The sequence below is a fragment of the Salvelinus fontinalis genome, chromosome 8 (genome assembly GCF_029448725.1).
Source record: "Salvelinus fontinalis isolate EN_2023a chromosome 8, ASM2944872v1, whole genome shotgun sequence".
NCBI lineage: Eukaryota > Metazoa > Chordata > Actinopteri > Salmoniformes > Salmonidae > Salvelinus > Salvelinus fontinalis.
Window position 1 is genome coordinate 26,443,961 of NC_074672.1, and position 14,793 is coordinate 26,458,753.

The window sequence follows — 14,793 nt, forward strand, 5'->3', positions numbered from 1 at the left end:
AGATAATAAAAGATATGGAGAAAAGAGAACTACTTAGAGTATTTATAGATAAAGGAAAGAAGGGGAGTAGAGAGTACATTTTCCATTTCCATTTAAGTCATTTAGCAGATGCTCTTATCCAGAGCGACTTATAGCAGTGAGTACATACATTTCCTTACTGGTCCCCCGTGAGAATGGAACCCACAACCCTGATGTTGCAAGCGCCATGCTCTACCAACTGAGCGCCATGCTCTACCAACTAAGCGCCATGCTCTACCAACTGAGCTCCATGCTCTACCAACTGAGGTCCATGCTCTACCAACTGAGCTCCATGCTCTACCAACTGAGCTCCATGCTCTACCAACTGAGCTCCATGCTCTACCAACTGAGCGCCATGCTCTACCAACTGAGCTCCATGCTCTACCAACTGAGCTCCATGCTCTACCAACTGAGCTCCATGCTCTACCAACTGAGCGCCATGCTCTACCAACTGAGCTCCATGCTCTACCAACTGAGCTCCATGCTCTACCAACTGAGCGCCATGCTCTACCAACTGAGCTCCATGCTCTACCAACTGAGCTCCATGCTCTACCAACTGAGCTCCATGCTCTACCAACTGAGCTCCATGCTCTACCAACTGAGCTCCATGCTCTACCAACTGAGCTCCATGCTCTACCGAGCGCCATGCTCTACCAACTGAGCTCCATGGGAAAAGGGGGACTAAAGGGAGTGGGAGGGGCTAAGCTAGGAAGAAGAAAGGGAAAGCATCAGAGGCAGAGAGAGGAGAACTAGGCAGAGAAAAAGAGAGAGGGACTAATGTACAGAGAGAAAGAGAGGTAAGGAGGTAGAGAGAGAAAAAGAGAGAGAGGGATGTAGAGAGAGAACAGGGAAGGAAGGAGGTAAAGATGGAGAGAGAGGGAAGGAGGTAGAAAAAGAGAGCGAAAGAGTCAGAGGAGGTAGAGAAGGAAGGAGGTAGAGCGATGGCCTCTGGGGATGTACCATGTGTGGGAGGGAAGGAGGGGTAGGTTGAGGAGCCGTAGGGGAAGCGATGGCCTCTGGGGATGTACCATGTGTGGGAGGGAAGGAGGGGTAGGTTGAGGAGCCGTAGGGGAAGCGATGGCGTTAATGAATAAAACAGCCCATGAATGAAGGGGTGTGAATGCATTAGCTCGAGATACAGAGAGAATGGGGAAGGGAGGAGAAAATAAGAAGCAGGGGAAATAAGAAGCAACGATAGGGATGAAGGGCAATAGGAAGATAGTTTTAAGAATGTGCAGGCATAGGGATGGAGAGAATGAGGGAGGAAGAGAGGAAAAGGGGAAGTCAGGATGGACAGGGTGTGTGGAGAAGAAAAGAGGGAGAGGGGGAAGAGGACAGAAATAGTGCTCCGTTTGTCCAGAATAAAGATAATAGAGAAGCACCGGTAGAATGTAGAGTCGTTTTTTATAACAAGAGCATAAGTGTCTTGTTATCTTAGGGAAAGCTTTTGTACAGTAATTGCTCCATTTCTATGTAAGTCTATGGAGAATATGAATGTAGAAGCTAAACTGTGCTCCCTATCGGTTTGAGTGGGCCTTCAGTGTGTTGAGTGAGCACAGAGTTGTACACCAAACAATTATAGGAGAGTCAGTGAAGTGAAAATAATAGGATCTTCTGTTCTTTGCCAGGGCAACATGGACTCAGTGGTAGACATAACATAGTAACTGTAAATCTGGGCAACTCCAATTAGTATGATATGTTACGTTTAATATGGCATACATTGATTTGTGGATGTCTATCATCCATTTCGTACAATATGTTATGAATTGCAATTTGTACAATATGTTACCAATTAGCAAAACGTATGTATTCAAATGTGTTGTCTCTAACATCAGCTAGGTGGCCAATGTTAGCTAGGCAAAGGGTTAGGGTTAGGGGTTAAGGTTAGGATTCAGGTTAAAGGGTTAAGGTTAGGGTTAGAGTTAGGGGAGGGTTAGCTAACATGCTAAGTAGTCGTAGCTAAAAGGAAGTAAGTACTTGCAAATTTGCTAATTAGCTAAAATGCCAAAGTTGTCCGTGATGAGATTCAAACACTCAACCTTCGGGTTGCTAGACGTTTGCTCTGTCTGTCTGTGTGTCTGTCTTTCTGTATCACTAGACAAATAATTCATGTTTATTAATGTCTGTTTATTTATTTTAATATTAATAAGTTGGTGTGTGTGTGTGTGTGTGTGTGTGTGTGTGTGTGTGTGTGTGTGTGTGTGTGTGTGTGTGTGTGTGTGTGTGTGTGTGTGTGTGTGTGTGTGTGTGTGTGTGTGTGTGTGTGTGTGTGTGTGAGCATGCAAGTGCCAGAGAGAGAGAAAAATAATGTAAATGGTGGTGGTGGTTTTTGTGTGTGTGTATGTATGTGGTGTGTGTGTGTCTTGGGGGGGGGGGGGGGGGTAGAAAGGAGGGAGAAGGAGGGGTGAAAGTTGTTTAAACTCTTCATGCTTTTAGACACAGAACTTTACCATGTTTTAACACTGCACATCACACCGGGGGGTACAGTCAGCCAGTTTGTGTGTGTGTCAGCGTGGGTGTCCATACACGCATGAGAAAAAGACCAAGGCACTCTGCAGTCTCGCCCACCAAGCACAATCGTCTGCTTGGTGGTTGTTTTAAACCATGCCAGTGGCTGCATTCACCATAGTAGTGTCTTGACGCTGAACAAATATTGTACCAATGAGACACCATTAGGCCCGCCATACAAAGGCCTAGCCTGCAGCTCTAACATGATCTGCATGTCTCCATGGACCTCAGCAGGCCTCTAAACTGGGGGCCTGGAGGAGCAGTGTGTCTGCAGGGTGAAGGCAGTTAATCCCCACACTGTGTTTACACCAGCTCATTGATAGGGAGGCTGGCTGGAGCTCTCTAGCTGTGTATTGTACTCAATCTGCTGAGTCTGACTATATGTATATTTTTGCCTGTAGTGATATAGTTTTATTTGCTGGGCATTCAGCAGAGACTACTGCCCACACAAATGGGTTTGCCTGCAGTGACAGTCATATTTTGAGAAATCCTGGCAAAGGAATTGTATGAGGAAATGTTGGTTTCTCCCATAGAGAATGACAGAAGCCTCCCATAGAGAATGACAGAAGCCTCTAGTGGCCAAAAGGCTGTTATAGCATGGACAGCACCATTGTGTGCTTCCACCATGCTTCAGACATTTTAAAGTAGATTCTGATGGGTTGTAGCCTCAATGGCGCTGCCCATGCTGTCACAGATGCTATAATGGCACAGATATGAAGATGAGTCCTCTATACATTCTTATGGTTCATCTATACATTTAATACACTACATGACCAAAAGTATGTGGACACCTGCTCGTCGAATATCTCATTCCAAAATGATGGTCATTAATATTGAGTTGGTCCTCCCTTTGCTGCTATAACAGCCTCCACTCTTCTGGGGCTTTCCACTACATGATGGAACACTGCTGCAGGGACTTGCTTCCATTCAGCCACAAGAGCATTAGTGAGGTCGGACACTGATGTTGGGTGATTAGGCCTGGCTCGCAGTCGGCGTTCCAATTCATCCCAAATGTGTTCAATGGGGTCGAGGTCAGGGCTTTGTGCAGGCCAGTAAAGTTCTTCCACACCGATATTGACAAACCATTTTTGTATGGACCTCGTTTTGTGCACGGGGGCATTGTCATGCTGAAACAATGCCCAAACTGTTGCCACAAAGTTGGAAGCACAGACTCATCTAGAATGTCATTGTATACTGTAGATTTAAGATTTCCCTTCACTGGAACTATGGGGCCTGAACCATGGAAAACAGCCCCAGACCATTATTCCTCCTCCACCAAACTTTACAGTTAGCACTTTGCATTCGAGCAGGTAGCATTCTCCTGGCATCCGCCAAACCCAGATTTGTCCATCGGACTGCCAGATGGTGAAACGTGATTCATCACTCCAGAGAATGTGTTTCCACTGCTCCAGAGTCCAATGGCGGCGAGCTTTACACCACTCCAGCTGACGCTTGGCATTGCATATGGTGATATTAGGCTTGTGTTCGAGTGTTCGGCCATGGAAACCCCTTTCATGAAGCTCCCAACGAACAGTTCTTGTCCTGACGTTGCTTCCAGAGGCAGTTTGGAACTCGGTAGTGAGTGTTGCAACCAAGGACAGTAGAGTGTTACCCGCAACTCGCTTCAGCACTTGGTGGTTCCATTCTGTGAGCTTGTGTGGCCTACCACTTCGCGGCTGAGCCGTTGTTGTTCCAAGACGTTTCCACTTCACAATAACAGCACTTACAGTTGACCAGGGCAGCTCTAGCAGGGCAGAAATTTGATTAACTGACTAGTTGGGAAGGTGGCAACCTATGACTGTGCCACGTTGAAAGTCACTGAGCAGAAATAGAGATAAAATTAATCACTAACCTTTGATGATCTTCATCAGATGACACTCATAGGACTTCATGTTACACAATACATGTATGTTTTGTTCGATAAAGTTCATATTTTTATCCAAAAATCTTAGTTTACATTGGCGCGTTATGTTCAGTAATGTTTTGCCTCCAAAACATCCAGTGATTTTGCAGAGAGCCACATCAATTTACAGAAATACTCATAATAAACATTGATAAAAGATACAAGTGTTTTACATGGAACTTTAGATAAACTTCTCCTTAATGCAACCGCTGTGTCAGATTTCAAAAAAACTTTACGGAAAAAGCATTACCATGCTATAATCTGAGTACAGCGCTCAGAGCCCAAACAAGCCATACAGATATCCGCCATGTTGTGGAGTCAACAGAAGTCAGAAATAGTATTATAAATATTCACTTACCTTTGATGATCTTCATCAGAATGCACTCCCAGGAATCCCAGTTCCACAGAGAAATGTTTGTTTTGTTCGATAACATCCATAATTTATGCCCAAATACCTCCTTTTTGTTCGCGCGTTTCGTTCCAAAATCCAAATTGATGACGCGCAGGTCAGACGAAAAGTCAAAAAATTCCATTACAGTTCATAGAAACATGTCAAACGATGTATAGAATCAATCTTTAGGATGTTTTAACAGAAATTTTCAATAATGTTTCAACCGGAGAATTCCTTCAGAAATGCGATGGAACGCAGGTCGCTCTCATGGGAGCGCCAGTGATCAGCTCATGCCAGACACCTGACTCAAAGAGCTCTCCTTCCCTCATTCTTCACAGTAGAAGCATCAAACAAGGTTCTAAAGACTGTTGACATCTAGTGGAAGCCTTAGGAAGTGTAATATGACCCCAAAGACACTGTATATTGGATAGGCAAACCTACAAACCTCAGATTTCCCACTTACTGGTTGGATTTCTTCTCAGGTTTTTGCCTGCCATATGAGTTCTGTTATACTCACAGACATCATTCAAACAGTTTTAGAAACTTCCGAGTTTTTTCTACCCAAATCTATTAGTAATATGCATATCTTAGCTTCTGGGACTGAGTAGCAGGCAGTTTACTCTGGGCACCTTATTCATCCAAGCTACTAAATACTGCCCCCAGCCATAAGAAGTTAAACAGCCTGGAGGTGTGTTGGGTCATTGTCCTGTTGAAAAACAAATGGTTGTCCCACTAAGCGCAAACCAGATGGGATGTCATATCGCTGCAGAATGCTGTGGTAGCCATGGTGGTTAAGTGTGCCTTGAATTCAAAATAAATCACAGACAGTGTCACCAGCAAAGCACCTCCACACTATCACACCTCCTCCTCCATGCTTCACGGTGGGAACCACACATGCGGATATCATCCGTTCACCTACTCTGCGTCTCACAAAGACACGGCGGTTGGAACCAAAAATCTCACATTTGGACTCATCAGAGCGAAAGGACAGATTTCCACCGGTCTCATGTCCATTGCTCGTGTTTCTTGGCCTAATCTCTTCTTCTTATTGGTGTCCTTTTAGTAGTGGTTTCTTTGCAGCAATTCTACCAGGAAGGCCTGATTCACGCAGTCCCCTCTGAACAGTTGATGTTGAGATGTGTCTGTTACTTGAACTCTGTGAAGCATTTATTTGGGCTGCAATTTCTGAGGCTGGTAACTCTAATGAACTTATTCTCTGCAGCAGAGATAACTCTGGGTCTTCCTTTCCTGTGCCGGTCCTCATGAGAGCCAGTTTCATCATAGCACTTGATGGTTTTTGCGACTGCACTTGAAGAAACTTTCAAAGATCTTGAAATTTTCAGCATTGACTGACCTTTTTGTCTTAAAGTAATGATGGATTGTTGTTTCTCTTTGCTTATTTGAGCTGTTCTTGCCATAGTATGGACTTGGTATTTTACCAAATAGGGCTATCTTCTGTATACCACCCCTACCTTGTCACAACACAACTGATTGGCTAAAACACATTAAGAAGGAAAGAAATTCCACAAATTAACAAGGCACACCTGTTAATTGAAATGCATTCCAGGTGACTACCTCATGAAACTGGTTGAGAAAATGCAGAGTGTGCAAAGCTGTCATCAAGGCAAAGGACGGCTACTTTGAAGAATCTAAAATATATTTTGATTGTTTTGACACTTTTTTGGTTACTACATGATTCCATATGTGTTATTTCATAGTTTTGATGTCTTCACTATTATTCTACAATGTAGAAAATCATAAAAAAATAAAAATGAACCCTTGAATGAGTAGGTGTGTCCAAACTTTGGACTGGTACTGTATGTGTACAGTAACATGCTGCATCCCCTCTCCTTCCCAGGCGAACGGTGTGAGTGGGACAGGCGTCAGGGCCGCTGTGTCCCGAGGGTGTGTAGGAATGGGGGGACGTGCAGGGAGCTGTCTGGAGGGGGGTTCCGCTGTGAGTGCCCCGCAGGAGGGTACGAGCGGCCCTACTGCGCTGTCACTGCACGCTCCTTCCCCCCCAAATCATTTATCATGTTCCGAGGCCTCCGCCAGAGATTCCACCTCTCCATTTCTCTCACGTGAGTACTGACTTTCCTTTTCTTTTTGTCTTTATTTTCTCTCTCACTCTCTCTTTTTCTCTCTTTCTCTCTCTCGCTCTCTCTTTCAATCTTTCTTTTTAGACCCTTTCTCAATTTCCTGCTCTTTCTTTCATGTGTCATGTCATTTATTTTTTATATTTTACCCTCTATCCTGTTCTCTTTGTCCCCTCCCCCACTCCTAGAGGCCCAACTTGGGACCTGGTGTGGCCCCTTGGTGTGTTCTGATTGGTCAGACGTGATTGCTAGGGTGAAGTGGTCACACATGTGATCTCAGGTCTAACTAAATCCCGTGACTCAGAGGTACATTAGCTTTAAGACACATGACGTGATCCGTCCCAGCCTCTCTCAGCAGGCATAGATCTTTTATTTATTATATACCACAATGTCCTATATACTCATGTACATTTGCATTAGAGATTTGCAGTGAACCCTACAGCTTATCCTGTACTATGTACAGAGCATCTCCTGTACCGTGTGTGTGATGGTGGGGTTACTCACAGCGCTCTAACATGGTTGTGGGTTGTATTACAGTTTTGCCACTCTGGAGAACAGTGGTCTCCTCTTCTACAACGGACGCTTCAATGAGAAACACGACTTCCTGACTCTGGAGATCCTAGAGGGACAGGTGGTGCTCAAGTACTCCACAGGTATGTGTCGATCTGGATCTGTATGTGTATGGCTTTGTAGGTGTGCCCCGCCTATACAATGGTAGGCAAAACCCTGGTTTTGAGTGTGACCTCTGACCTGTCTGTCCCCAGGGGAATTGTCCACTCAGGTGAGCCCCTTTCTACCTGGGGGCGTGGCCGATGGAAACTGGCACACTGTCCACATCCACTACTACAACAAGGCGAGTCCCTGTGTGTGTGTGTGTGTGTGTGTGTGTAACCCTTAATATCTGCACATACCATGCATTTGTTAGAATTTTCTCCCCTTCTACATTTTTCTCAGCCCTCGCACAGTGTGAGTACGGTATGGCTGTGTGTACAGGTTTGTCTTTCACTCTCTGTGAGTGTGGCTGTGAGTTCCCCTGCCCTCTTAGCCCATTTGCAGTGTCAGTGTTTATTTCTATGTCACATATTCTTCCCTCTCTCTGATAGTCCACTGTGTGTGTACTACATTTTACTCTCTGTCTTTGTAGCAGCACAAGCAGCAAGAGTACAGCAAGGTGTTTTGGTGTATTCTGTGTGTTCTGTGTGTGTTCTGTGTGTGTACTGTGTGTGTACTGTTTGTATGTATGTGTGTGTGTGTGTTAAATTTGACTGTCCCTGTGTCTGCCCCAGCCCAAGCGCAGTGTGAGTGGGGAGGCCCAGGGTCCATCTGATGAGAAGGTGGCGGTGGTCAGCGTGGACGACTGTGACACAGCAGTGTCGCTACGCTTCGGAACGCAGCTCGGCAACTACAGCTGTGCTGCTCAGGGCAAGCAGACCAGCTCCAAGAAGTAAGTCTCTCCATCTCTCTATCTCTATCTCTCTCTCTCTCTCTCTCTCTCTCTCTCTCTCTCTCTCTCTCTCTCTCTCTCTCTCACACACACACACACACACACACACACACACACACACACACACACACACACACACACACACACACACACACACACACACACACACACACACACACACACACACACACGTACGTCACGTGCAAGTCAGTGTCAGGGTTAAACCCTCAGCATTGCCACTTAAGCCTGGCAATGTTGTCTGGACTTGACAAGTCACTCACCACTGCTGCTGTGGTCTGTAAGCGCTGAGGAAAGTACAAGGGCAAAGGACAAGGACAACATCTACTAGTGTTGTGCTCCTCTCTTCCATCCTCCTTCTCTCTCTATCCCTCTGCCTTCTCTCCCTCTGCCTTCTCTCTCTATCCCTCTGCCTTCTCTCCCTCTGCCTTCTCTCCCTCTGCCTTCTCTCTCTCTCCCTCTGCCTTCTCTCTCTATCCCTCTGCCTTCTCTCTCTATCCCTCTGCCTTCTCTCCCTCTGCCTTCTCTCTCTATCCCTCTGCCTTCTCTCTCTCTCCCTCTGCCTTCTCTCTCTCTCCCTCTACCTTCTCTCTCTATCCCTCTGCCTTCTCTCTCTCTCCCTCTGCCTTCTCTCTCTATCCCTCTGCCTTCTCTCTCTATCCCGCTGCCTTCTCTCCCTCTGCCTTCTCTCTCTCTCCCTCTGCCTTCTCTCTCTATCCCTCTGCCTTCTATCTCTATCCCTCTGCCTTCTCTCCCTCTGCCTTCTCTCTCTATCCCTCTGCCTTCTCTCTCTCTCCCTCTGCCTCTCTCTCTCCCTCTACCTTCTCTCTCTATCCCTCTGCCTTCTCTCTCTCTCCCTCTGCCTTCTCTCTCTATCCCTCTGCCTTCTCTCTCTATCCCGCTGCCTTCTCTCCCTCTGCCTTCTCTCTCTATCCCTCTACCTTCTCTCTCTATCCCTCTGCCTTCTCTCTCTATCCCTCTGCCTTCTCTCTCTATCCCTCTGCCTTCTCTCTCTATCCCTCTGCCTTCTCTCTCTATCCCTCTGCCTTCTCTCTCTATCCCTCTACCTTCTCTCCCTCTGCCTTCTCTCTCTATCCCTCTACCTTCTCTCTCTATCCCTCTGCCTTCTCTCTCTATCCCTCTGCCTTATCTCTCTATCCCTCTGCCTTCTCTCTCTATCCCTCTACCTTCTCTCTCTATCCCTCTGCCTTCTCTCTCTCTCCCTCTACCTTCTCTCTCTATCCCTCTGCCTTCTCTCTCTATCCCTCTGCCTTCTCTCTCTATCCCTCTATCTTCTCTCTCTATCCCTCTGCCTTCTCTCTCTATCCCTCTACCTTCTCTCCCTCTGCCTTCTCTCTCTATCCCTCTGCCTTATCTCTCTATCCCTCTGCCTTCTCTCTATATCCCTCTGCCTTCTCTCTCTATCCCTCTGCCTTCTCTCCCTCTGCCTTCTCTCTATATCCCTCTGCCTTATCTCTCTATCCCTCTGCCTTCTCTCTCTCTCCCTCTAACTTCTCTCTCTATCCCTCTACCTTCTCTCTCTATCCCTCTGCCTTCTCTCTCTCTCCCTCTACCTTCTCTCTCTATCCCTCTACCTTCTCTCTCTATCCCTCCGCCTTCTCTCTCTATCCCTCTGCCTTCTCTCTCTCTCCCTCTACCTTCTCTCTCTATCCCTCTGCCTTCTCTCTCTCTCCCTCTACCTTCTCTCTCTATCCCTCTACCTTCTCTCTCTATCCCTCTGCCTTCTCTCTCTATCCCTCTGCCTTCTCTCTCTATCCCTGTACCTTCTCTCTCTATCCCTCTGCTTTCTCTCTCTCTCCCTCTCTCTCCGCCCTTCTCAGATCTCTGGATCTCACCGGTCCCTTGTTTTTGGGCGGAGTGCCCAACATGCCTGATCATTTCCCGTTTCACACCCGGGAGTTTATTGGCTGTATGAAAGACCTCCATATCGACAACAGACCTTTGGACCTGGCGGGATACATCGCTAACAATGGAACCCTACCTGGTCTGTATAGCATACTCACAGATACAAGTGGGAACTCAGATACTTTACTGGGGGTAAAAATCCAGTTGGAACTTCCACTCACTCACCACCAAATATGGTGATGAGAGGAAGTACAGTGACCAGCAAATGGAGAAGATGGAGCGAGATGAAACTGGGCTGACGTTCTACATATTTTCTCATCTATGAAAAATTCAATCTCAATACAGTTTTCTGTTCCCAAAAGTATAATATTTTGTGAACACAGTGCACAGGTTTTGTAGACTTGACACAAAGCATCTTTAGCATACCTGTCTGTGTTTGTGTTGTCAATAGAAACCACTAACCGCTAATTTGATTGAGTTTGTTAACACAGATGTAATGATTTTCTCTGGTTCTGATAGGATGTAGTGCCAAGCTGCCCTTCTGTAACTCCGACCCATGTCAGAACGGAGGAACGTGTCGTGTCAGCTGGGAGACCTTCTCATGTGACTGCCCCCTAGGGTTTGGAGGGAAGGACTGCAGCCATGGTAAGATAAGCACTGACATACCTGTCCAGTAAACATAGGCTGTTCTCACTCCTTTATAAACGGACGTATACACACACCTCATACTAACCTCACTGACCTCTTCTCCCTGCCCCCCTACAGTGATGCCCCACCCACATCGTTTCCTGGGAAACAGTGCCCTCTGGTGGGACCTGAAGAATGACGTGACCATCTCCACACCTTGGTACCTGGGGCTGGTGTTTAGGACGCGGGCCAGGGAGGGCACCCTGCTGCAGGCACAGGCCGGACAGTACACCAGCCTGGTCTTCCAGGTCTGTACACACATACATCTACACTTACCTGTGCTACCTAACCTGCACTAGTTTATCTGTGTCTATATGTCCGTCTGTCTTTGGAAATGTGTCCATTTATGTTGGAGTAATAGCAACCTACAGGGGGATTCCAAACCATATTTGTGTGGATTACTCTGTGGATTATTTAAACGTGTCTCTGTTGCAGCTGGTGAGTGGTCAGCTGGTGTTCTCGGTGACCAAGGGGTCAACGCTGCCGGTGCGTCTGCGTCTGGACCAGGTGCAGGTGAGCGACGGGCGCTGGCACGACCTGCAGCTGGAGCTCCGAGACGTCCGCAGCGGGAGGGAGACGCGCTACGTGGCTACCGTCCGCCTCGACTTTGGCCTCTTCCAGGTGAGAGTCACAAATTGTCCATACACACTGATTTAAAGTCAGATTTGCGTTTCTTCCCTTAATTGATTAGGCTATGATTGTCGAGGTGTAAACTGATCCTAGATCTGTACCCAAAGGTGACTTTTACCCGGAGAGACACATTAAGGTCGTGACCAGAATGACAAGTGACCCACTAAACCCCCATATCACTCAGCAGTGCAGACGTCTCAATGCAAATCATAACCTCTAATTGGCCCTGTAATCCTGGAGGTTGTTAATCCCAATATCCAATCCTAAAGCCAGTGTAATGTCTGCCCACTGCTGGTGTTAAAACCTGTGCTTGTAAAAATTCACTCCAGCCATGTAGCACCACACATTGTCTTGTTATGCTCTTTCATGGTCTCTCCTGTATCCTTCTTGTTCACTTGCTTTCATTGAAATATTTTTGTGTCTCTCACTCTTTCTCTCCCTAAACCTGTCTAACCCTTTCTATCTATTCTGTTCTTTCACATATTCACTCTTCCCCCTCTCTTTCTCTAACTCCATCTATTTGAATGCACTGAAGTCATTCCGAATAACAGCGTCTGTTAACTGGCTAAAATGACAAATTTTAAGTGTAATTTATTTAGTCTCTCTATTTCTTCCCTCTCTCTCTCAGGGCACAGTGATAGTGGGGAATGAGATCCATGGGCTGAAAGTGAAACACCTCCATGTGGGCGGAGTCCTGGGCTTGGGGGAGGTGCAGAACGGGATACGGGGCTGCATCCAGGTAAGGGTTCGATCACAATGGCAACTGTATCTTAACCGATGCCCATAATTCTTTCTGGGACTCTTATAGACTTTGTGTGTCAGCATGTACAGTCGTGGCCAAAAGTTTTGAGAATGACACAAATATTAATTTTCACAAAGTCTGCTGCCTCAGTTTGTATAATGGCAATTTGCATATACTCCAGAATGTTATGAAGAGTGATCAGATGAATTGCAATTAATTGCAAAGTCCCTCTTTGCCATGCAAATGAACTGAATCCCCCCAAAACATTTCCACTGCATTTCAGCCCTGCCACAAAAGGACCAGCTGACATCATGTCAGTGATTCTCTCGTTAACACAGATGTGAGTGTTGACGAGGACAAGGCTGGAGATCACTCTGTCATGCTGATTGAGTTCGAATAACAGACTGGAAGCTTCAAAAGGAGGGTGGTGCTTGGAATCATTGTTCTTCCACAGTCAATCATGGTTACCTGCAAGGAAACACGTGCCGTCATCATTGCTTTGCACAAAAAGGGCTTCACAGGTAAGGATATTGCTGCCAGTAAGATTGCACCTAAATCAACCATTTATCGGATCATCAAGAACTTCAAGGAGAGCGGTTCAATTGTTGTGAAGAAGGTTTCAGGGCACCCAAGAAAGTCCAGCAAGCGCCAGGACCGTCTCCTAAAGTTGATTCAGCTGTGGGATCGGGGCACCACCAGTAGAGAGCTTGCTCAGGAATGGCAGCAGGCAGGTGTGAGTGCATCTGCACGCACAGTGAGGCGAAGACTTTGAGGATGGCCTGGTGTCAAGAAGGGCAGCAAAGAAGCCACTTCTCTCCAGGAAAAACATCAGGGACAGACTGATATTCTGCAAAAGGTACAGGGATTGGACTGCTGAGGACTGGGGTAAAGTCATTTTCTCTGATGAATCCCCTTTCCGATTGTTTGGGGAATCCGGAAAAAAGCTTGTCCGGAGAAGACAAGGTGAGCGCTACCATCAGTCCTGTGTCATGCCAACAGTAAAGCATCCTGAGACCATTCATGTGTGGGGTTGCTTCTCAGCCAAGGGAGTGGGCTCACTCACAATTTTTCCTAAGAACACAGCCATGAATTAAGAATGGTACCAACACATTCGGTATCAAGAATGGTACCAACACCAAACTTCTCCCAACCATCCAGGAACAGTTTGGTGACAAACAATGGCTTTTCCAGCATGATGGAGCACCTTGCCATAAGGCAAAAATGATAACTAAGTGGCTCGGGGAACAAAACATAAATATTTTGGCTCCATGGCCAGGAAACTCCCCAGACCTTAATCCCATTGAGAACTTGTGGTCAATCCTCAAGTGGACCAACAAAACCCCACAAATTCTGACAAACTCCAAGCATTGATTATGCAAGAATGGGCTGCCATCAGTCAGGATGTGGCCCAGAAGTTAATTGACAGCATGCCAGGGCAGATTGCAGAGGTCTTGAAAAAGAAGGGTCAACACTGCAAATATTGACTCTTTGCATCAACTTCATGTAATGTCAATAAAAGCCTTTGACACTTATGAAATGCTTGTATTTATACTTCAGTATTCCATAGTAACATCTGACAAAAATATCTAAAGACACTGAAGCAGCAAAGTTTGTGGAAATTAATTATTATTTTATAATGTGTCATTCTCAAAATTTTGGCCACGACTGTATGCTATGTATGGTATATTGGTCTGTGTATGGTATATTGGTCTGTGTATGGTATATTGGTCTATGTTCTTATGAGACTGTATTTGACACCTATTTCGTCTATGTTTTAGGGGGTTCGTTTGGGGGTGCGACCAGATGCCACGCCCCTGCCCCGCCCCTCCAGGGCTGTCAAAGTGGAGACTGGCTGTAGCGTTGGCAACCCCTGTGTCTCTTCCTCCTGCCCGCCCCACAGCCGCTGTTGTGACAATTGGGAACGCCACACCTGTCTGTGCGAACCAGGTAAGATACTGCAAGAGAGAGAATATGTATTTGTGTGTTTGTGAGTCAGCAGATGTGTGTGTGTGTATATGTGCAGGCATTTAGCATTTGCAAAAAGACCTATGTTTATTTCTCTGTTGGCAAATTATACAAAACTATCAGGTGAGGTGAATATAAAGAGAAAGAAAGTTTGAGAGGTGTGATGGAGAAAGAGTGAAAAAAGAAGGAGAGAGGAAGCGGTGAGCACCGCGGGGGGAGGAGAGGAAATACAGAGGCTGACATCCCTTCAGCACCATCTACAACAAACACCTCTCCCTATTAGCATAGTGTAGCAGCGCTTCATTACCACGGTGTTGGCTTTCATCAGCACAATGAGCATTACAGTACATATGGAGCTGGCCAATGAGCGTCAGGAGGAGACCAATCAAAGTTTCATAACGCCACTCGGAAGTGCTCTGAATAATTCCCTCTCATCTTTGGCTGTGAGTACTCCAGTGCTGAATTAGCTTCAGGGCTTTCTCACGCACGAGAGAGTTACAGCTCTGTTCACACACTATATACTAT

General features: G+C 46.3%; 1 protein-coding gene across 2 annotated transcripts in view; it reads left to right on the forward strand.

Annotated features, from left to right (window-relative positions):
* celsr3 (cadherin, EGF LAG seven-pass G-type receptor 3) overlaps positions 1–14,793 on the forward strand; it is a 56,822-nt gene that overhangs the window by 14,957 nt on the left and 27,072 nt on the right. For both annotated transcript variants that reach the window (XM_055931962.1, XM_055931963.1), the window contains 10 exons: positions 6,679–6,901; positions 7,454–7,569; positions 7,681–7,769; positions 8,203–8,360; positions 10,220–10,383; positions 10,764–10,889; positions 11,010–11,179; positions 11,367–11,552; positions 12,190–12,300; positions 14,082–14,250. In XM_055931962.1, the coding sequence (XP_055787937.1) occupies positions 6,679–6,901; positions 7,454–7,569; positions 7,681–7,769; positions 8,203–8,360; positions 10,220–10,383; positions 10,764–10,889; positions 11,010–11,179; positions 11,367–11,552; positions 12,190–12,300; positions 14,082–14,250 (1,512 nt within the window). The remainder of the gene's footprint in view (positions 1–6,678; positions 6,902–7,453; positions 7,570–7,680; positions 7,770–8,202; positions 8,361–10,219; positions 10,384–10,763; positions 10,890–11,009; positions 11,180–11,366; positions 11,553–12,189; positions 12,301–14,081; positions 14,251–14,793) is intronic.